Consider the following 21,369-nt stretch of genomic DNA (forward strand, 5'->3'; position numbering starts at 1 on the left):
TGAGGGCTATGGCAGCAGGGACGACAAGTGATGACGAGGACAAAAGGAGAAACAGAGAAGAAAGAGGGAATCGAGAGGTAGCAGCATTCGCAATAGAGAAACTTTGCTGCACATTTGACACAGATTTGCGCTGGTTTCATGTTGGTTATGCGCGGAAAACTGTGTGATTCGAATTGTGTATGTCTTTATCAAGATCAACATACCCTCAGCTCAAAGTGCCATGCCAGAACGTCAGCGTGATCATGTCTCTCCAAGTTGCTTGAACCTGCAGCTCGAAACTGTGGCCAGAGGGCCGCGATTCCCCTGACCACTACATCACATCCCAAGGCTTCCACAACCTAACCAGATAGCCTTTCAGCCTCCGCCTCATAGACGCCAAGACAGGGATCTTCCGACCATGACCACGCGTGATTCGCTCCCGACCGAGACTCTCAACGACAAGGCATCCAACGCTCAAAAGTCGCCGGAAGGGGTATTTGCTGACCGTAGCTGACGGCATGCCCAGCACGCACCCACGCAACCGCGAGACAAAGATTTCGTCACGGGAAACGGGGGGTCACCCCCTCCACCTTCAAGCCACAATCTGATTTATACGACCAGAAGTGGACGATGTCGTGATGTCTCGCAAGTCGGTGAGATTGTGCAGAGTCGTTCATTGGCCTGGTTCATGCTGACATGCCGAGTGTTTGCTGCGGCTGAGCCGCGCGCCCGAGCTGACATGGCTGGCTGGAGATCATCCCCGCACCGCGGCGCGCGGCCGGTGTGACGGGATATGCCCAGCGGCCCGGGTGTGAGACAGCCCCTTGCTGAGTAGGGCTGAACGAGGTCCCGAGGTACCGGCGTTGTCGCAGCCGTTCGGTGAGCGGGAGAGAATCCCGCGGCCATGGAGTGTAAGTAAGAGTTCCGATTGTGAGAAATAAAGTATATAAGCTTAACATGCTGACCTCTAGAAGCCGGTATGACAAGAGGATCCTCACCTCACTACCTTCGCTCTCTTCACTCTATTTTGCAACACTAACACATAACATCTTGTCAACATGTCTTCCGACGGCACTAGGGGCCCTATTCTCGTTCACGGCATCCCAGCCGATGATCCACGTAGGTTACTTGCAAGTCTCCCTTCAATTCAACTGCTAACAGCTCGCAGAGAACCCTCCGGTTCGTATGGAGGTTAGGGACATGATCAAGGACCAGCCGGATCAGTGGAACCTATACCTCCTTGGTCTGGAGAGATTCAAGGAAAATGTGCCAGAGGGGATGCCCCTCTCCTTTTTCGAACTCGCCGGCAAGTTGTCTCCTCCAACTCGGCTCCCACACGCACCTAACACAAGTGTCAGCCATCCACGGATTGCCCTACAAGAAGTGGCCAGACAAGCCATGGAACAACATGGTCCGCGTCGACAACGACTTCGGAGGCTTCTGCACTCACAGCTCGATCCTTTTCCTCACTTGGCACCGCCCCTATCTCGCCATCTTCGAGGTGAAGCTTCTACCCCTGAAAGCGTCATGTACGATGCGATGAGACTAATCACAATCACGACCAGACCGAGCTCTATAAGCACGTCAACTTCATCGCAAACGCCTACACCGAAGATGAGCGCAAGGCCGACTATGTCAAGGCAGCAAAGACCTTCCGCATGCCATACTGGGACTGGGCCCGTCCCGATCTCGGCGTTTTCCCCCCTCAAGCCGCCTCCGCAGCCCTCAACAAAGTCGTCAGACCGAAGGCGTTGTCGGGCAAGTCCGAGATCAATCCCCTGTCGAACTACACCTTCAGAGAGTCCGCATCTCTGCGGGACATCAACACCGTACCTGGAGTTCCCTTCCCCTCTGCCGGCAAACATACTGACACCCGCACCTCAGGTCCCCCGCGTCGGAGCCACAGTGCGCTACCCCAACATCCGCGACGGCGACGCCGAGATCAACCGCCAGCTCCTGGCCTTCTTCCAGGGCGAGCAGAGCAGCCCCAAGGGCAAGAACCTCACGGAGCGCGTCAACTTCATCCTACAGTCCTACACCGAGTTCGCCACGGCGTCGAGCAACCGCTTCGAGGCGCAGAAGCCCAGCAACATCGACTTCCGCGGCTGGGGGAGCATCGAGGACGTCCACAACGCCGTCCACAACTACACCGGCGGCCGCGGCGGCCACATGGCCAACCCCGAGATCTCCTCCTTCGACCCCATCTTCTGGCTCCACCACGCCAACATCGACCGCCTGTTCGCCATCTGGCAGGCCATCCACGACAAGCCCTCCGACCCCCTCACCTACGTGACGACAAAGCCCTCCGATGCGAACTGGGGCAACTTCATCGTGAAGGCCGGCGACCCGGAGGGCATCGATACCCCGCTGGCCCCCTTTGCCCAGTCCAGCAACGGCACCGAGCAGAAGTTCTGGACCTCGGAGGGCGTCCGCACCACCGAGGTCTTTGGTTACGCATACCCCGAGACCCAGAAGACGAGGTTCCCGACCCCCAAGGACGTCATCAACGAGCTGGACCGTCTCTACGGCAAGATGGCCACCTTTGCCAACATCATGCGCAGCAGCAGCGCCGACCTCGACAACGCCACCCAGGAACTCCAGCAACGCGCCAAGAACCACATCAAAGCCGAGCGTGGACAACTCGCAGCGGCCTCCGTAGAGCAAGCCCCCCTTGCCCAGACCAATGGCGTCCACCTCCCCAAGGAGCGCGAGCTCAAGAAGCTCGTTGGTGCCGAGAACAAGTACCTCGAGTGGCTGGTCAACATCAAGGCCGAAAAGGCGCAGCTCGGCGGCAACTACGTCGTTCACGTCTTCCTCGGCGATGTCGACGACGCCTCGCCCCTGCTCTACCCCACTCAGCACTCCCACGTCGGCGTCTTCGCCACTTTTGGCCAGAACGAGAACACGGCCTGCCGGAACTGCCAGGAGGGCCGCGCCCGCGGCCAGCAGATCACGGGCCAGATCCCCATCACCCTGGCCCTCGTCGAGCGCTACCTCGCCGGCATGGTCGACAGCCTGGCCCCCGAGGACGTGGTCCCGTACCTGCAGAAGAATCTCCACTGGCGCGTTGCCCTGGTCAACGGCGAGGTGCAGGACAGGCAGAACGTGGACAACCTTCTCGTGAGCGTTGTCACTGACGAGGTCACCATCCCGAGCAATCCGTCTGACTTGCCGGTTTATGCGCCTGACGTTGTCGTTCGTCCTGATTGCACTACGAACCGACAGGGAAGTGGCCGTGGACATGGCACTGGGTACTCTGGATGAGAGTACCTCACGGAATTATCAAGGACTGAAGACAGTCCTATCCGCCTTATCATTCGTGTATCATAGTCAGAAAACTTGCAATCTTCTTTTCGTAGTCTGCAACATTCAATGAAGAATGTGCCCACGGGGCTCGTTGCCAGGCTATTTCAGGTGTCTTGACTTGACTTTACTCACCAGCTTTTGGCCATCTAAAGTTCACCCTCCAGGATGCTATCGTGCTTGGTCCTCCTGGGTCATAGACAGCCCAAGCCAGGACAATATCATAGGTTTAGAGTATATTCAACTCATGGGCATACACTCAAACAAAACGGTCGACTAATTCAAAACTGCATTTGCCTGCTTTGACTACTAATACATTTCCTAACGCCCCCATCATCGCAATTTGCGTCGTTTAGATATGCTTCGTAGACATTACAGAAGACTTGCGAAAACAAAAGACCGTTATCCGTGTTCCATTCCCTCGTTTCCCCATCCGTTCCTGTGGTGAACAAAGGAAACTATCATTAAACCTCAGTCTCGACATCTGGCTTACGTCCGTTCAGAGATCCAAGCTTCGTAATCTTTCGCACAGCATACTTGGCTTCATCCTTGGCGAACTGCACGTTACGCATCGGACGCCACTGCATCAGGCCTCTGTGCTGGCGGTGCAAATCTCTGCTCCTGCTCTGGTAGTCCTTGTAAGCCTGGACAGGACCGTTGCTGTTCTTCTTCGAGACGCTGGATGATGCGTCGCTGTTGGCGCTATCGACAGACTTGCGAGCATCATCGCTTCCTTGGTTGGTGCTGCCCGGGTTGGTGCTAGCATCCGTAAGTCCGAGGTCGACATCGCTGCTGTCATCGTCCTCGTCGAAGGTGTCGCGTGACTCATCGTTCAAGTCCTCCTGTTCGCCATCCATGAGTGCCGTAGGGTCCTTGCCGAAAGCTCCACTCCAGTCCGTTCCGTCCTTGGCCATCCACTTCTCCTTCTCCTTGGGGTTTGCTTGAGCCAGGACGTCGCGTCCATGTGTCAAAGACTCGTCGTGAAGCTTCTGGACCGCAGGGGGCACCTCAGGCGTCACCTCCTCGCCACGGACACCCTCAGCAAAGCAGGCTTCCCAAGTTTCAATCGTCTCACGAGAGTCGTTGCTAGTGACAAACTTGATGTGGTCACGGTCGGTACCGGTGGAGAAGCGGCCACGGAACTTGAGGCGTCCAATCTCTTCAATCTCGATGTCGGGGATGTCCTTGTAGTTGTCTTCGGTGATGTAGTTCTGAGAGAGCCGGAGACCTCTGTCGCACTTCCAAATCGGGATGTCAAAGTCCTGCTCTTCCTGGTCGGGCAGCGATTGCAGCCACAAAGATGCGTAGGCATCGGCATGACGCTTTCCGGGAGGGTAAAACTCGAAGAAGACAGGAGACCTGTATCGATAACGGACGGGAAGACGGATCTTCTCGTGGTTGTTCTCGCCGCTGATGTCCCAAGAGTATCCTTCCGTCTCCTCCAGCTTTTGGCAAGTATCACGTTTGACGCTGACGGAGCTTCCGCCGGTGCGAATGCGAATCTTGGTCTTCAAGTGTCCGTAATTCGTAGCGTTCATACTGTTGGAGGTAAACTCGAATGTTCCGACTTCCCAGCCCAGCTGAGGGGGCGGCAGGCGCAGTTCGACGGATCTGAAAAGCAGAGAGATTCTGATCCTTCCAAATCCGATACCTCCGTCTAGAGGGTACCAGCGAGTGGCCTCACTGCCCGTCTGCATGATGTCGGAGAGTTTCAGAGGAACAACACCAATGATGGGATCGTGTTGCCTGTTGCGAGAATCGCGAACGGTGATGGTGGTGATGCACGATCGCCAATCCCGGATGAACTTTTCGGTACCGGCGTTAAAGATGGGCTGGGATGAAACAGCCTTTGTACGCGTCTTGTAAACAAGCTCGTCGTTGACAAGGATGGTGCAGTAGGAACTGGGCAGCTTGCTACCTTCCTCTTCTTTGACATCACCAGCATCGAGACGGGCCGGCTCGTACTCACGTCCTTTGCGCTTTCCATTGGAGCCCTTGACGTTCGCCAGTTCGAGTCCGACGATTTGGTGCACGACAATGCTAAGAATACCAGAAGGCCAAAGTGGGTCGGGAGGAGTGTGGACAACCGCATCTTCCTCGGCGGTCTCGATGGTGCCCTTCTCGTCCTGAAGCTCCTTCTTGTCCTTCAACTCAGGAGGAAGGTTGACGTCCTTACCGTCAGTGCGAAGAGCCTTGCGGAATTGAGTTTTTCCAAAGAAGCCAACCTCCCAGTGGAGTTCACCAGGCATAGTACTGTCGGCCTTAACGCCGGCCAACTTGGAAACCTGAGGGAACATCTTTCCAGGGTGCTGAATGAGCTTTTGGATGCTGAGTTCGACCTTGCCGACAACATCGTCTGCAGAAGAGCGATCGCTGTCCCACAGCTCGACTGACAACTGTTCGTCAGCCTTGATCAGGTCGGCGGTAACCAACAGCCCGCAGCTCTCCTCAAAGACGGGGTTCAGGTCATCCTGAATGACGCGAGTGCAGAACTGAGGCTTCGAGAACTTGCTCCAGGCAACGGTGATATACGGGTCCGAGCCACCACCCTGGCTGCCGCGGCGGTCCTGCTTGCTCAGACCGACGGCCTTGTGAATGCGGATGTAGAGCAGACCAAGAGCAAGGGTTTCCTTCTTGATGTCGTCGCCTTGGAGCATCTTGCTCAAGTCCAGAGTCATGCTCTTGGGAGCGACATACTAAATCCTGATTAGCTAGGGTGAAAGCATATGTGAGAGTACTACTTACCATGGAAGCAGCAGTGCCAATAGCCCAGTTGACGAAGTTAGAAATCAAAGGCAGGTTCAGGATGTTGACTCCCTTTTCAATCATGGGAGTGCAGCCGGCCTGGACCTTGGGAATGCCCATGAGCGTAAAAGTCAAAGTCTTCAGGAATGGTGGCTCAGGGGTAAGTTGGAGACGAATGCGTGCTGTAGCAACAAGACCTTGAAGTTCGACCCCTAGAGAATGTTAGACGACATTATGGTAGGACAAGTGGCCTTACTCACAGATCGGCAAGGGAACTCCAAAGAGGCCGCGAACACCAAGGTAGAACACCAACTGCATGCCCATATTGCGTGCCTTGGAGGAAATATCAGCTCCAGAGGGCTTAGCATGGTAAGCGACGGATGCTTCAAGGTTGTAGAAAGATCCGGCCTGCTCCATAGCGGCCAGCTCGTTGGGGTCGGTGTTCTTCTGGTTCTGCTTGTGGGCTTCATCCTTGATATCTTTGACGTGGGAGTCTGGCAGAGCTCGCAAGCTGAGGATGCGCAGCGGGTTGCTGCCCTGCGAAATATCGGCGACGCGGACGTTCTCAATAACGCCAGGGACAGAGGCAACCATGACGTCCTCCAGAGTGTCAGCGACACCGGCGAACATCTCGGGGTTGATCAGGTTCCACATGATGCCGAGAGCGGTGTTCATCCACTGTGGTTCGTTAGCGCGCCATCACCATCATTTGAACTCGATCTTCTTACCTCGACGGATTCAGGGACGAGGTTGATGGTGGCCGTCTCACCACGCTCCTGCTCGCTGGACCATTCCGTGTTTCTGCCCTGGGTGATGAGATCCTTCACCCAGAGAAAGACTCCAGACGCGACGCAGGCACCAAGGGGGATGAGTCCATAGAGAGCGCCGCCAAAGAACTTGCCGACAATGACGATGCCGAAGAAAATGCCGGCACAAAGGACGTTTGCCTTGCGTTCCAAAGACTCGAACATCGGCTCGTAGCTGACGCTTGGCGTCTTGAAGAAGTTGACATTGGTCTTTTCACTGTGAATAGGTACGTCGGACGTGCTTCCGGGCTCGACGGGGTCGGGTGGTGCGGTGACATCTTGAGCTTGGCGGTACTCCTCGCCAGACTGCTTCGAGGAAGTGGCAACGGTTGCTGACTTTCCGAGGTTCTCGTTTGGCACGGAAATCTGAGGAAAAGCTTGTCAGTCGACCTCAATCAAGTGATATGTGAGGGCTGTAAACGGCATACCTGGGGGTTCTCGACCACCTCCTTGAAGTCCTCGTTTGCGTTTTCTATCTCGACATCCTTGCCTGTCACGGGATCCCGCACAGTCTTGGTTTTCCTCTTGCGAAAACGGTGGTCCTTCTCGGGGACATGGGCTTTCGCGTCCCCAGTTTGGCCATTCTGGTGGTGCTGGCGCTGTTCTTGCTTGATCTTCTTGTCCTCGGCGTCAAGGGCAGCATCTCGCTCGCGCTTCTCCTTGTCGAGCTGTGCCATAAACTCGTGGACATTGGGAATTCGGTTGCGGCCGCTGTAGTGCTGGCCGCCGGTCGGCAGTTGGTGCTCGTCGATATTCATCTTGCTGCCACGCACGACCCTGTGAGTGCGACCTGTACCTGCGTGCCTGTTTGGATGAAAATAAGAGTGGGTATATGAGATCAGTCGTAGCTCACACTACTAGACTGTCGCAGGCAGGCTCGATTTGCCGAGTCAATTGGGCTTCAGACTGCACTTGCACTGCACTGAGAATATTGGCAGGCGGACAATCGGCAGAGGAAATGGAGAAAAGCTAAGAGGCACAAGAATGAGAGCGCGGAAGCTGGATCTTGGAAATATAATTCCAAGAAGCACCTAGCGAAAGAAGGAACGGAGCAACCCCTCCAATTGCCTCATAGCTCCTCTTCAGCTTGCGCCAGCTGTGACAGCTTGTTTGGGCTGCCTTAGTCTGCCCATCCCTCCCCCTTTCCCCAATCTGCCTTCAGCTGCAGCTTGCACACACTCACTGGACTGGCTTGTTTGGTCGGGCTGGCCTGGCATGGCTGGAAGCTGTGATGGTCAATGACGTAGCTTGTCTTGCGACTTGCTGCCACAAAGCCCACTAACAGCATGCGCGGCCCCACCCCCGGCCAGCCCCCGGCACCTTGCAGCACCTATGACGGAGCAAGTCTCCGGTACATCGCATGGCTCGTGCGTTTTCCTGCTACTGCCACTGCATTTTGTCCGTCGCCCATCATTTGAAGACCGAGCAAAACAATCCTGCACCAAGTCTTCAGCACCAGAGGCGCGTTACGGCGAAGCGACCGTGGCTGGACAGGACGACGCTAACTGGCCCTATCATTTCTTGTGCGTGGCTTCTGGCGGGAATTCAGCATTCCCGTCACGTTTTCCTGTTTTTTTACGGCCTTTTCGATGGCTTGTGCAACAGCGATGCGACGACCTGTGGCCGATCTGCGGTAGGGATCGCCTTTTGCTTGCGTAAATGGCTGGGGGGAGCCGCTGTTTTGGCTGCATGTCCATTGGCCTTCGTGGCCTCGAGCTGGCTAGGCCGTCTGGCTCCCAACCCACGTCGTGCCTTGGCTCTATGTTTAGTTCAGCTGCGGACTTTGACAGCTGGAGGGGGCGGGCGGTTGTGGTGGGATGGTTTGCTCCGTTGTTGGTTTGTGGCCGGCGTCGTCTCGTTCCTGTGCTGTTTTTGGAGGCACAGCAGTAGGATGAGGAGGTCTTTGACTAAGCTGACTTTTGTATCGGACATGGCCAGATGGCTGTATTCACTGCAGATCGTCGAGAAAACAGCATCTTCGACCTGGTCAGCCGCCATCCGCCCTCCGCCATATCGAAAACTCTCCGTGCGGCTCATCGGCGTCGACATGGGTTGCCGCAGTCCCGATGAACGATTGCGTTTGCAGGGGATGGCAAAAATATCACCACCCCTTACGCAAGCCAAGGTTGTCCTCGTCAGTCCACTTCTCCATTGTGCCCCGCTTACGACGATACCTTACCTCATCGCCTCGTAACGGATCAACCATCAACCGAAATGCACGGGAAACTGTGATCGAACTCACAAGTTGGCCAGACCGCCAGCCCATCCCTGTCCCCCAGGGCCAGCTAGCTCCTTAGCAAAGACGGTCAAACATCCAACCGCACGCTAAGCATTGCTATTCCCCAGACCAACACCAAGACACGATGAGTCCACTTGTCATCGATGATGGAACTCCGAGAACTTGGTCGTATCGCGTGTGCTCATTAGATCCTAACCGATTCTAACTAGTACATGTGTATCTTACAACGCCGAGCCGCCATTTTTCCCTATTTCCCCAACACCATGCGAAATCATATGCTTCCCCTGCAAATTAAATCCAAACGCTGTGTCACTTCAAGCAACTACCAAATCAGGTGGAATGGGCGTGTCCCTCCTACTCCCAGTTTCCGGGTTGAAGAGCTCCGCCGACCCAAGCCTGTCAATGCGCGACGAGGACGGCCTCAGGATCGTCGGCGTCGAGAGATCCACGTCCATGTCCCCGGGCGTGAGCCCCCGATCGCACGAGACGCTACTCGTGTCTGACATCTCAACGTCTCCAGCCTCGTCGAACGTCTCCACGCTAGGCGTCGGGAGATCGCCGCAGGTTTGCACCTCCACGACGGGAGGCGCGGGCTGTTGCTTGCCGTCGTCTTCTGCTTTGTTTGCTGCCGCCTCAGCCGCGCGCAACGCAGCCACAGCACCGCCAAGGTTGTCCGGGTCCTCTTCCTGGTTGCCAATCGTCCAGACCCAGCGGCGCTTCTTCTCCTTTCTCTTCTTCTTCCTGATGCCGCCTGAGGGGCTGGCTCCCGCGGGGCTGGATACCACCGGTGAGCTGGCTGCGAGGCCAGCCATCCGTCTGCGCATCTCTTCAAACGGTCCGGGCGTCATTCCGCCATCGAGTGTTTCGTTGCCAGTGAAGGCGAGTGCGAGGTCTAGAATAGTGTTCTGGTCCTGTTGTGCCCTGGGAGATGCGGGAGACGAGTCTTCGATGAGCAGGTCGATGTGAGATTTCGTATACGTGTTGGTTGTGATGGTTTGCTCGATCGGGCTGTTGTAAGCTACCCGGCGTGCCGCCTTCTCTTGCAAGCGCAGGGACTGTCGACGGGGTGATGTGGGCGTCTTGGCTGTCGGGGGAGGAAGCGGCGAGTTGCGGAGAATGCTGTGAAGAGATCGAGGGTGGCTGTAAGGTGGCTTGGTGCCAGCCAGTGTGAGGTTGGTTCGTTTACTCAGATATCGTGGTGTCGGCTGGTCGTTCATCAAAGCCGTCAGAGGAGTCTGGGCGTCGATTGGTGAAAACCCGAACATTTGAGGGCCCTCTACGGGGCCTGCTGATAGCGGCGGTGTCGCAGTCATGGTGCTTGGAAAGGTGATTTCCATGGCAGCGGCGGGGGAGAGAGGGTGAGCTGTCAGCGGCGTCTCGGGATAGCAGACTGTATACGGGGTTTGTATCCGTAGCTGGGGAGTCACGAGATCCTTGGCTTCGTTGATGGCAGTCAAGGGGTCGGCGATGGCGGGAGTCGACCTCTCAATGGCGGTGGTGTAGACATTGGAGAGGGTGTTGAAGGTCGTTGGGGACTTGGGGTCAACGAGAGCCAAGGATTTGTTGATTCTCGTATGAGGAGCCGGCGATGTCTTGATAGACAAGGACAGCTTCGGCCTCCTTGAGGCAGTTCCAGTCTGGGTAGCCATTATGACCACGTGATGCAGGTCTCGGACCACAGGAGCGGAGATGAAGTTAGTGGGAGATGCAGTTCTGCGGCTCGGTCCTAACAGCCAGCAGAGAGTTGCTTCAACCGGGATCAGGCAAAGAAGGTTCTTAGCCTCCCGAAGCGATGGAATTACCGGGGATGAGACGCGCAACTCGGGTCGAAGAAGGGGGAAAACGTTGGTTGAGAGTTTGGCAAAAGAAGGGGACAGCGGCTATATAGATTGGGTCGTGTTGCAACGCTGTGGATGGTGTGACAGTGTGTGGTTGTAGTGAGGGGTTAAAGTCTCAAAGGTTGACCAAGATGGCGGGCGTATCGAGTCGATAGTGGAAGATGGGGAAGCGCCACTAAGCAAACATATATGCAATGCAGTGTGACTATGTAGAGGACAATAACCGCGATGGCACGAAGGATTGTGTCGCACGCAGCTCGACAACCCTCGGCTCAGGCGTCTCCAGTTCTGGTTGGCTATTTTGGGCAGCGGATGTGATGGGAAAGAGGCGCAAGCGCCGGACTCAGAGGGGACCCCTGTCGAGTCGACTCGCATCCCTGCACATTGGCCAATCAAGACGCGGCGCTGGTCGGCTGTTTGTGCCCGAAGCGGCGTCTATTTGTTCAACGACCGGGGTGATTTTTCAGTAAGGATTGCTCGCCATTTCCGGGGGCAGAAAAAGACGGTGAGAATGCAGTGGCAGCGGAAGAGTCATGTGATGGTCTTGTGGACAGCAGCTGAGCGAGCGAGCAGTCATGTCCAGTCGCTGGTTGAGGCACACAGTATCGGCGCGACGTGCGGTGCCGAAGGGGCGAAAGAGGCGGCTATTCAGACGCCGTTGTCCAGTCCTGAAGCCGGGTGAGCGCCATACAACAAGCCACGGCCGAGTGTTCCTTTGACGGCGGTCGAAACAGAGTGCGTATGCGTCCGGATCCTACATCCAACTCCGGCTCGTCGTCCGGCTGCCGGAGACTTTCAAATTAAACGAAAGAAACGTTGTTGAAGGCTAAACATTCCGCACTAAGATGGGATGACGGCGGCACTGCGTAAGCTGTGTTTGAGTAGGAGGGGGAAAACAACGGGCTGAGTGTCGGAAGGAAGCGAACTTTCGTCTCATCTCTCCATCTTTTTCGGTCCACTTTCGTCTGTGCGAGACAGCCTGAGAGGGCAGGACACTACTGGAAGCGAAGGCGAGAAGACGAGAGACGCGACAGCCGATGCCAGGTAATTTGCAGCGTCTGCTGTGCCACTGTTGAGGCGGATCTGCTGGCTGGGGAACGATCCCAAAAGCGACGATCAAAAAGAGGCTCTGAGGAGGCTCTTTTGCTGCCAAGCCACCTGAATACGATTTTGAATCGGCTCTGAGCCTTTGACCCCGGTGCAAGGCAGGCTGCAGTGAGTGCACTTGGGGAGTTGGTCCCAGCCTGGAGACTCCCCAGTGGAGTTGGCCCGTGTTCTCCTCGTCCCAAGTATACCAAAATTAGGTAATCATGCAAAGTTTCATAAAGTTGACCCCCACTTCCCAATCTGATGCGGGGGCACCTGCCACAAACCGGGGCCGGCAGGTGCTCCCACGCCGGCTGCCAGCCCCAACACTTACTCGATGGGAGAGAGCCCCATCCCTTCTCTCCAAATTCGACTTCACACCCCGCCGGCGACCCTCCATCACTTCTCCAAAGCCGCCGGCCTGCCCGAAGCACGCTCGTCTGCCGACCATCTCCAAGGAAGCCAAGAACTTCACCCATCCCGGGCACGCCCACGACCGTTAAACATCTTTCAGGGGCCGCATTGACGACTCGGCCGATTCCGATTTCCCTACGTCACTCTTCTCTCCAGATTGGCATTTAGATAACCCTTTTTGTTTTTTGGTCTTACCCCACGATCATTGGATCGGCCACGCGACACTTCAGCCAGCCCTACAGAACTCAATGGATAACGGTTTTGAAGGCCGCCGGCGACTTACACGACTGCCCGAAGGCTTTGCCGAAGATTACCTCTGGGCAGGACGACGGCCGCACTGATGAGTCTGTCTGCTTGATGGGAGCAGATTGATCATAAAGGGGCCCGAATTCCAGAGTGCAACCAAAAGGGGAACTGCTGTTCGCTTGTCATTTCAACTTGCATCGTTTGAATCGTCTTTTTTGAGAGTTTTTGGCAATTTTTTTGGCATTTCGACACATATTGCAGCCATATAATCCGTAATGGGTGCGTAGCTATATCGCCCTGACGTTGCACACGTGCATCTGGGCATCCCGATCGCCTGGGACGAACTGACTAACAATAACTCATCCTCATCCAATAGGCTCCACAATCCAAGACACCTTCCCCCTTACCATCCCAGAATGGCGATCGGCTCAAGAATCTGGGGACGGCCTTTTCCGACTCCTAGCTTTGCGTGAATCTGAAGCTCGATTCAACTCCAATGCTTGGATTGCCTTGGCCACACCTACCCAGATCGAGCAGCAATGGGCTTATGCCGAATCCCTGCGCTCGTCTGGTGTTACCCTACCACTTTTCGGCGTCCCCTTTGCTGCAAAAGATAATATCGATGTTGCCAGCTTTCCTACGACCGCTGGCTGCCCCAGCTTCGCTAATGGTCCTGTTGGCAAGGATGCCACTATCATCGCTCGTCTAAAGGCGGCCGGCGCTATCGTACTCGGCAAGACCAATCTCGATCAGTTCGCGACAGGTCTTGTGGGCACGAGATCTCCTTATGGTCCCGTGGGAAACTCTTTTGATCCCATGCGGGTCAGTGGTGGTTCCAGCTCCGGAAGCGCCGTCGTTGTTGCCAGGGGCGTTGTCCCCTTTTCTTTGGGAACGGATACCGCTGGCAGTGGTCGCGTGCCTGCAGGCCTGAATAACATCATCGGGTTGAAGCCTACGAGAGGCGCTCTGAGCACGACGAGAGTAGTCCCTGCGTGCCGCAGTCTTGATTGCGTATCCATTTTTGCTCTCACAGCCAACGATGCTGAGACGGTGTTGTCGGCTGCAGAAGGATTCGACCCCGAAGACTCCTTCTCGAGGACCAGATCGGGTACTCTTGCCGCTTCAACGGGCCGACGCATGGCCATCTGCGACAATCCACCATGGTTTGGCAAGACAGAGCAAGCCGCCGCCTATAATAAGGCTCTAGTCAAGGCGGGCACGCTCGGGTGGACTCTTGAGCACAGGGACTTCTCGTCGTTGTTCAAGCTCGCTAGTCTCCTGTACGAAGGCCCTTGGGTGGCTGAGCGCTATGCTGCGATCAAGGATTTTATCAAGACGCACGAGAGTGATATGGACCCTATCGTTCGGGAAATCATCTTCAAGGCCAAGGACTTCAACGCCGTAGACCTCTTCGAGTCGGAGTATATTCGTCAAGATCTGACTCGCAAGATCCATGATGTTTTTGATGAGTTCGACGCGATTCTGGTGCCTACTGCGCCTACCTTTCCAACTCTTGAGGACCTTGTCCGAGAGCCGATCAAGGAGAACGCCTACCTTGGCACTTATACAAACTTCGTCAATTTTATGGACTGGACCGCCCTCTCTATCCCTGCGGGCTTCCGATCGGATGGTCTACCATTCGGGATCACGCTGATTTCTTCCACGTGGGAGGAACCCAAGTTATTGGCCTTCGCCCGCGAGTGGCTCTCCACGGCACCTCGCCTTCTCGGTGCAACCAAGATTGAAAGGCTCGAGAAGATCAATTCCGACGCTGTCGCCGCGGGCGAGCTGAAGACAACTCGTCTTGTGGTGGTAGGTGCTCATTTGGAGGGGTTTCCTTTAAACAAAGACCTGACGTCTCGAGGAGCGACACTAGAGACGGCAACAACGACCTCACCCAACTACCAGTTCTACTCTCTCAACACGGACGGAAGAGTGAGGAAACCAGGCCTTAAACGTGTTCCCGTCGGCGGAAGTGCCATCCAAGTCGAGGTCTGGAATTTGCCGACCGCAGAAATGGCCAGTTTCATGAAGACCGTATCTTCACCCCTTGGCATTGGCTCAGTAGAGCTGTTGGACGGAAGCTGGGCCCCTGGGTTTGTCTGCGAGCCATATGGCCTGGACGATGCCACCGACATCACCTCATTCGGAGGTTGGCGTGCCTTCATCCAGTCGCTCGACCGCCCCAAGTTCAACGTAGCCAATCCTGTTCCAGTCACTCAACAAGTCAGCGGAATAAAGTCTGTTCTCATTGCCAACCGTGGCGAGATTGCCATCCGAATCGTTCGTACACTGCACCGCTTAGGCCTGAAGGTCATCGCAATCTACTCCTCTTCTGATGCTCGTTCCCCACACGTCCGCGATGCAGACGTCTCGCTCCTCCTGGAAGGCTCTTCTGTCTCGGAGACTTACCTGAACGGCCGGCAAATCATCCGTCTTGCCAGGAGTGCTGGCGCAGATGCAATCATTCCAGGTTATGGATTTCTGGCAGAGAACGCCGAATTCGCCTCTGCCGTCGAGGCTGAAGGTATGATCTGGGTCGGCCCTACACCTGACCAGATGCGACAGCTGGGTTTGAAGCACCTCGCTCGCGATGTCGCGATTGCTGCCGGAGTACCTGTCGTACCGGGTAGTAAACACCTCCTTACGAGTGCCGAAGACGCTTTGGCTGAAGCCATGCGCATTCGCTACCCTGTGATGCTCAAGAGTACTGCTGGTGGCGGAGGAATCGGGCTAAAGCGCTGCAACAAGCCTTCGTCACTTCTAGAAGCGTTCAAGAGCGTCCAAAGGTTGGCGAAAGCCAATTTTGGTGATGCAGGCGTTTTCATTGAGCACTTCATCAAGAATGCGCGTCACATCGAGGTGCAAATCGTTGGCGATGGTAAGGGCAATGTAGTTGCGGCCGGGGAGCGCGATTGCTCACTGCAACGACGAAACCAAAAGGTCATCGAAGAGAGCCCGGCTATCTTTGTGCCGGTTGACGTGAGATCGAGAATGCGCAAAGCAGCCGTTGACCTCGCCTCGGCCGTGCAGTACCGCAACGTGGGCACGATTGAGTTCATCTTCGATGTTGATAGCACGGAGTTCTACTTCCTTGAGGTCAACACTCGGCTCCAGGTTGAGCACCCGATTACGGAGTCTGTGACGGGGCTTGACTTGGTAGAGTGTATGATTCGGGTAGCATCCGGGGACATCGGGAGCATCTTTGAGAATAGACACGAGGGCTTTGAGGTAAAGGGTCATTCCATCGAGGCGCGTGTCTACGCTGAGAGCCCGCTCCAGAATTTCAGGCCCTCTCCAGGCCGGTTGCTGGATGTATCCTTCCCCGATGAGGTGCGGGTTGACACTTGGGTTGACGCCGGCACAGAGATGTCATCATCCTATGACCCTCTCATTGCCAAGATAATAGCAACCGGCGAGAGCCGAGCGGAGGCCATCACGCAACTGGCTACCGCCCTGGACAATACCGTGATCACGGGAGTGGAGACCAACCTGGAGTATCTTCGCGATATCGTCGACTCCGAGTTGTTCGAATCTGGCGACTTCACAACGACGTCACTAAACAACTTCGACTACGATCCGCTCGTGGTTGAAGTCATCGATCCCGGCATCTTGACCACTGTGCAAGACTACCCCGGCCGCAAGGGGCTTTGGCACGTTGGGATTCCGCCATCCGGTCCCTTCGATGACTATTCTTTCAGGCTTGCCAACAAGCTAGTAGGGAATGATCCTCGGGCCGCTAGTCTGGAGTGTACCTTCCAGGGGCCCAGCCTCCTATTCCACTCTGGTGGCGTGATTGCAGTCACCGGTGCGGCTGTAGAGATACTCGTGGACAACGAGCCCTACTACCAGGGACAGGCTCTCGATATTCGTGCGGGGCAGACGCTCTCCATTGGTGCACCAAAAGCTGGCTACCGCACTTACATTGCTTTCCGAGGTGGACTGCCCGTCCCAGAGATATTTGGCTCTCGCTCTACGTTCGCGCTGGGACAAATAGGGGGTCACAATGGTCGAGCTCTTCGTGCGGGGGACCTGCTGCCCACAGGAGGAGATATGGTGTCAGAACAGGTCTCAGACTTTGTCAGTCCTGAACTTCCTCTGCCAACGGGGCCGAACGGGATTTGGACGCTTGGGGTGATCCCAGGGCAGCACTCAGCACCTGAGCACTTTACCGAAGAGGGCCTCAACACACTCTTCAACGGAGAGTGGATTGTTCACTACAATAGTAACCGGGTCGGTATTCGTCTTGACGGACCCAAGCCGCGATGGGCTCGACAGACCGGGGGCGACGCCGGATTACACCCATCCAATATCCACGACAGTCCCTACTCTGTAGGCAGCATCAGCTTTACCGGAGACGAGGCCGTTATTCTCACTTGCGACGGCCCAAGTCTAGGCGGCTTCGTGGTCTTTTGCGTCGTTGCTTCGGCTGAGATGTGGAAGTTAGGACAGCTGCGCCCAGGCGATAAGGTCAAGCTCAGGCCCATCAGTGTTGACGATGCGTTGGCACTGGAAGCCGCTCTTGAGGATTCCATCACCAATCTCAAGCCGTTGGAGTCTACTTTGCCTTCCAAGAACGATATTCCCATTCCGGCTGGGCGGAACCCTCTCCTCGGCAATATAGGCACCGCTGGCCGCCACATATCTGTTCGCCAAGCAGGTGACTCGTCAGTTCTCCTAGAATTTGGGACGGAGGACGTCTTTTCCCTCCGTCAGTCCTTCCAAATCTTCTCCTTCATCGAACGCCACAAGCAGGCCCCAATCCCGAACGTTCTCGACCTCTCTCCTGGTGTTCGCACTCTCCACATCCAGTACACACCAGGCACGACCCCCTCAGAAATCATTTCCGCCCTCAGATCTCACGAAACCTCCCTGGGCACCGCAGTCCCCTCTTCCCTTCCGTCGCGCACAATAAGTCTCCCTCTCGCCTTCGACGACACCGTCTCCAGCGCCGCAGTAGCCCGCTACGCTGCCACGATCCGCGCAACCGCCCCATGGCTACCCAGTAACATCGACTTCCTCCAGCAACTCAACGCTCTGGGGTCCCGCGAGGATGTCGAGCGCATCTTCCTCGACGCAACCTTCCTAGTTCTCGGCCTTGGTGACGTCTTCCTCGGTGCCCCTTGCGCTGTGCCGCTAGACCCACGCCACCGCCTCTTCGGCACAAAATACAACCCCTCCCGTTCCTTCACGCCACGCGGCGCCGTTGGTATTGGCGGTCAGTATATGTGCATCTACGGCATGGACTCCCCCGGCGGCTACCAGCTCGTCGGCCGCACGGTGCCCATCTGGGACGATGTAGCCGCCTCGGCCGCCTCACAAAACACCCAGCCCTGGCTCTTCCGCCTCTTCGACCGAATCTCCTTCTACACCATCTCTGAATCGGAGCTCGACACCGCTATCGCGCAGGGGAAAATGACAGATTTGATCAAGGTCCAAGAGGGGAGTCTCGATCTACACGCTTACGAATCCTGGCTCGAAGAGAATAAGGACGACATCGAAGCCACCCGCGCGGCGCGCGCCGAGGCCATCCGGACAGCGCCGTTCATGGAGGAACTGCTCCAGCCGTACAATCCCCCTGAGACAGAGCGTCGCCCCGTTGAGGAAGATGATGTTGCCGGGGAGAGGGTAAAGAGCCAGATGCCTGGTCGATGCTGGAAGTGCGAGGTCAGTGTGGGCGACGAGGTGGAAGTCGGGGACGCGCTGGTGTGGATCGAGTCCAACAAGATGGAGATCAAGATTGAGAGTCCCGTGACGGGCACGGTGGCCAAGATGTTGGTTGTCGAGGGGGACATTGTTGGGCCGTATGATGATTTGCTAATTATCGAGACAGAGTAGACGGTTCTTTAGTATGTATGCCTGCGATTTCTTCGGCATTTTTGAGCGTTTATACCTTAGAAGCCTATTTCATAGAGTTAGAACAAGAAATGAGACCCCAAACCACTGTTTTGCAAAGAATGAGACACGCATCTCACAGCAATGAACACCGAATGGGACCAATATGCAGTGTAAACGCCGCCTCTTTCGAGATTTTTGTAAAACCAGCTTCTGTCGAGCTTCTACAGTACACCATTTCGGTATGTAATCCTAACAAACGTCCCCCTTTCGTCTCCGTGTTGTACAAACCGCGAGGACTCTATTCAAATGCGCCAAAGTTTCCCCGCGCTTCTCTATATCAAGTTTGAAAGCCACCACACACCCTCCTCCTCTTACTTTCTAATAATACATATTTCACATGCACTTGGCTGGGCCGCTGTCGTCTGACGTCACGTTAGCATCAACATCCTTACAACAGAAGAGAAACAGGGGCCAAAACTCACTGCTAATCATCTTGGCGACTGCCTGAATCAAGGTGATGACCATCACCACGGTGCCGAAGACGACGATGCCGCCCGCGACGTACGTCTTCCACGAGCGGGAGCTGAGCTTAATGTAGCACAACGGCGGCAGGATGTACGCGATCGCGCACGCCGAGGTGGCGCCGACGAGCTCGAAGACGGCGCCGACGTCGCACGTCACCAGGCTCATGATCATGGCGGAGACGACCAGGCTAGAACTAAAAATGAGGTGCAGGTTCATGTTGAAGGGCTCGCCGGGGAAGAAGTAGTTGAACATGACCTCTCGGCAGACGAAGGCCTCGAGGGGTAGGGTGGTCAGCATGTTGAGACCGAAACAGAGGCGCGCGATGGTGACCATGACGTTGTCGGCCGGGAAGTTGTTGAGGACGTTGCCGAGCGTCTTGTCGCCGAAGGTGAGGAAGCCGGCGAGCGCGACGATGAGGCAGGCGACCGTTGAGATGCCGACCGAGTAGTGCGTCACCCGCGAGAAGCGGTCTATGGTGGGGGTCTTGAGAGACCCGTAAATTAGGAGGGAGTTGTGGTGGCAGACAAAGGCTTGGCTTGTTAGTTTGGGAGAGTGAAGAGGAGTAACGGGGAACGGCGTACCAAATGAGATGACACCAATGGCCTCAAAAATGCCACTGTTCACGGTCAGGAGAGCAGGTGTGAATGAGCCCCGGTCCGCCTTTGGAGTCAGAGCTCCCTGGATCACGACCGTCGCCACGATGACGCCCATGCTGATGAGCGCTAATGTGCTCGCCTTGGCCAGCTAGAAGACTCAAGTCAGCGATCTGCTCGTTTCACTCGCGAGCTCCTCGGCGCTTACCTTGGCGATGTCCCGGTACAAAGTCAACGGATAGCTGATGCCCAGCACGAAAACGACAATAACAACCTGCCTATTTGCCAAGAGACCCAACACGGGCATCTCCCTCAGATCAGGCCAAATGGCCGTCAACACGTGAGGTATTGAGTCGCCCACGATGATGCCGAACGCCACCATTCCGCCAAAAGCAAACGCCCACTGCGCGACCGAGATGGCGATCAAGCCGGTCCGCCCGAAACAGTGCTCCACCGTCCCCTGAAAGCTGTTGCTCCCGGACAGCTTGCTGTTGACCACAATCAAGCAGATGGTCCAGTCCACGACGATTGTGAGCCCCAACAGCAGTATGATTCCGCCCAGCATGCCCGCCTGCTTGAACGCGTACGGCTGCCCGATGATGCCGGCCCCGATGATGGAGTTCGCCATGTTCATGAATGCCATCTTCAGCCCGGACTTGGGGCGGTTGAGCTCGGTCTCTGCCCATTCGTGTACATCCTCACCCCACTGGCTGTTGGCGAGCGCAACGGAGGGCGCCTCGATGTCCGTCAGAAGAGGCAGGCGGTGGTGGTCGTCGTGGTCGTCGTACCCCGGCGCGTGCTGGAAGATCTCGTCGTCGTCGACGTCGAAGCTGTCGCGGCTGGGGCGCGAGCCATTGCTGTTCGTCATCGAGGGCCGGGGCGGTGAGGGCTGGACGATGGAGGGGATGGGGTCGAAGCGGACGCGGTTCGGGGTGCGTGGCGTCCCCGGGGACCGGAGGGCTTGACGGAGTGGCGCGGCGGATTGTTGTTTTGGGGGTACGAAGTAGTCGTCGCGGGGGCCGGCGGCATGGCCGGCGGCATGGCCGGCCTGGCGATCATGATGGTAGTCGTGGGAGAGGGGGTCGTCGGTGAGGAGGCTTCTGTCCTCTTCGCTTGGGCCCGGAGTAGCGCCCGGATGGGAGTCGTCTCGGCGGGCTCCATGGTTACGGGCCTTGGCCATTGTAAGTTATTGCGCTGTCATTTTCCGGCGGGAAGGAAAGGAGGAAAAGAGGTCGGACGGGGTTCGAAGGCGGCCTCGTCGAGTGTGTGCGTATGCGCCGTTCTTTCCGTGGTTTCGTGCTTTGCAATGGAGAGTCAAAGGTGGTGCCGTATGTGAGCTGCGAAACGTGGAAAGACAAGTGTAGAGAGAGCTTGGAGTCTGTCGTCTATTGTCGGTTCAGTCGACGTTGCTGCAAGCTGACCTCAACTCTCGAGTGGAGGTACGTACCTCCTTTACTTTTAGGGGACCGGGAGCTGTCAACAGTCCGCGTACCCGGCGACAGGGGCGCGGTAGGCCAGGCCCCGCCCGTAGTGGAGAAGCTGGACGCTGGAGAGTGAGAGTATCGAAAGGTAGCACTTCGGCCAATCCTTGCCTGAAAGTTACATCCGTGGACTTGCCTAAACAGGCTAGGTGCCTTCACTCTTCACTTATCCCACACAGCGCTTCGGCGTAATGACGGTGAGCGACTTATCAGAGAAAAAAATTCCCACAAGGCCGTACGTACGGTATTGCGATAACAGCACAGCACAGCACAGCA

The 21,369-nt window shown here is 56.2% G+C and overlaps 4 protein-coding genes and 1 pseudogene across 5 annotated transcripts; 2 read left to right on the forward strand and 3 right to left on the reverse strand.

Moving 5' to 3' along the window:
* The first annotated feature begins 1,037 nt into the window (after window positions 1-1,037).
* GCG54_00003279 lies at window positions 1,038-3,243 on the forward strand (annotated as a pseudogene). Its single transcript has 4 exons — window positions 1,038-1,098; window positions 1,148-1,480; window positions 1,545-1,808; window positions 1,864-3,243. Coding segments are annotated over exons 1-4 (2,038 nt in total).
* Window positions 3,244-3,746: 503 nt separating this feature from the next.
* GCG54_00003280 (Meiotically up-regulated protein) lies at window positions 3,747-7,591 on the reverse strand (the record flags this gene model as incomplete). Its single annotated transcript, XM_045403354.1, has 5 exons — window positions 3,747-5,978; window positions 6,028-6,239; window positions 6,288-6,705; window positions 6,756-7,199; window positions 7,262-7,591. 5 exons carry the CDS (start codon window positions 7,589-7,591, stop codon window positions 3,747-3,749), a joined length of 3,636 nt encoding a protein of 1,211 aa, XP_045261635.1.
* Window positions 7,592-9,386: 1,795 nt separating this feature from the next.
* Window positions 9,387-10,721, reverse strand: GCG54_00003281 (uncharacterized protein; the record flags this gene model as incomplete). Its single annotated transcript, XM_045403355.1, has 1 exon — window positions 9,387-10,721. The coding sequence occupies one exon, from the start codon at window positions 10,719-10,721 to the stop codon at window positions 9,387-9,389; it is 1,335 nt and encodes a 444-aa protein (XP_045261636.1).
* Window positions 10,722-12,931: 2,210 nt separating this feature from the next.
* On the forward strand, window positions 12,932-18,494 carry GCG54_00003282 (Urea amidolyase; the record flags this gene model as incomplete). Its single annotated transcript, XM_045403356.1, has 2 exons — window positions 12,932-12,935; window positions 13,033-18,494. The coding sequence occupies 2 exons, from the start codon at window positions 12,932-12,934 to the stop codon at window positions 18,492-18,494; spliced, it is 5,466 nt and encodes a 1,821-aa protein (XP_045261637.1).
* Window positions 18,495-18,887: 393 nt separating this feature from the next.
* Window positions 18,888-20,792, reverse strand: GCG54_00003283 (Vacuolar amino acid transporter 2; the record flags this gene model as incomplete). The annotated part of the gene is made up of 2 exons (XM_045403357.1): window positions 18,888-19,763; window positions 19,821-20,792. 2 exons carry the CDS (start codon window positions 20,790-20,792, stop codon window positions 18,888-18,890), a joined length of 1,848 nt encoding a protein of 615 aa, XP_045261638.1.
* Between the last annotated feature and the right edge of the window lie 577 nt (window positions 20,793-21,369).

The sequence above is a fragment of the Colletotrichum gloeosporioides genome, assembly GCF_011800055.1.
Source record: "Colletotrichum gloeosporioides strain Lc1 chromosome Unknown consensus_63, whole genome shotgun sequence".
Taxonomy (NCBI): domain Eukaryota; kingdom Fungi; phylum Ascomycota; class Sordariomycetes; order Glomerellales; family Glomerellaceae; genus Colletotrichum; species Colletotrichum gloeosporioides.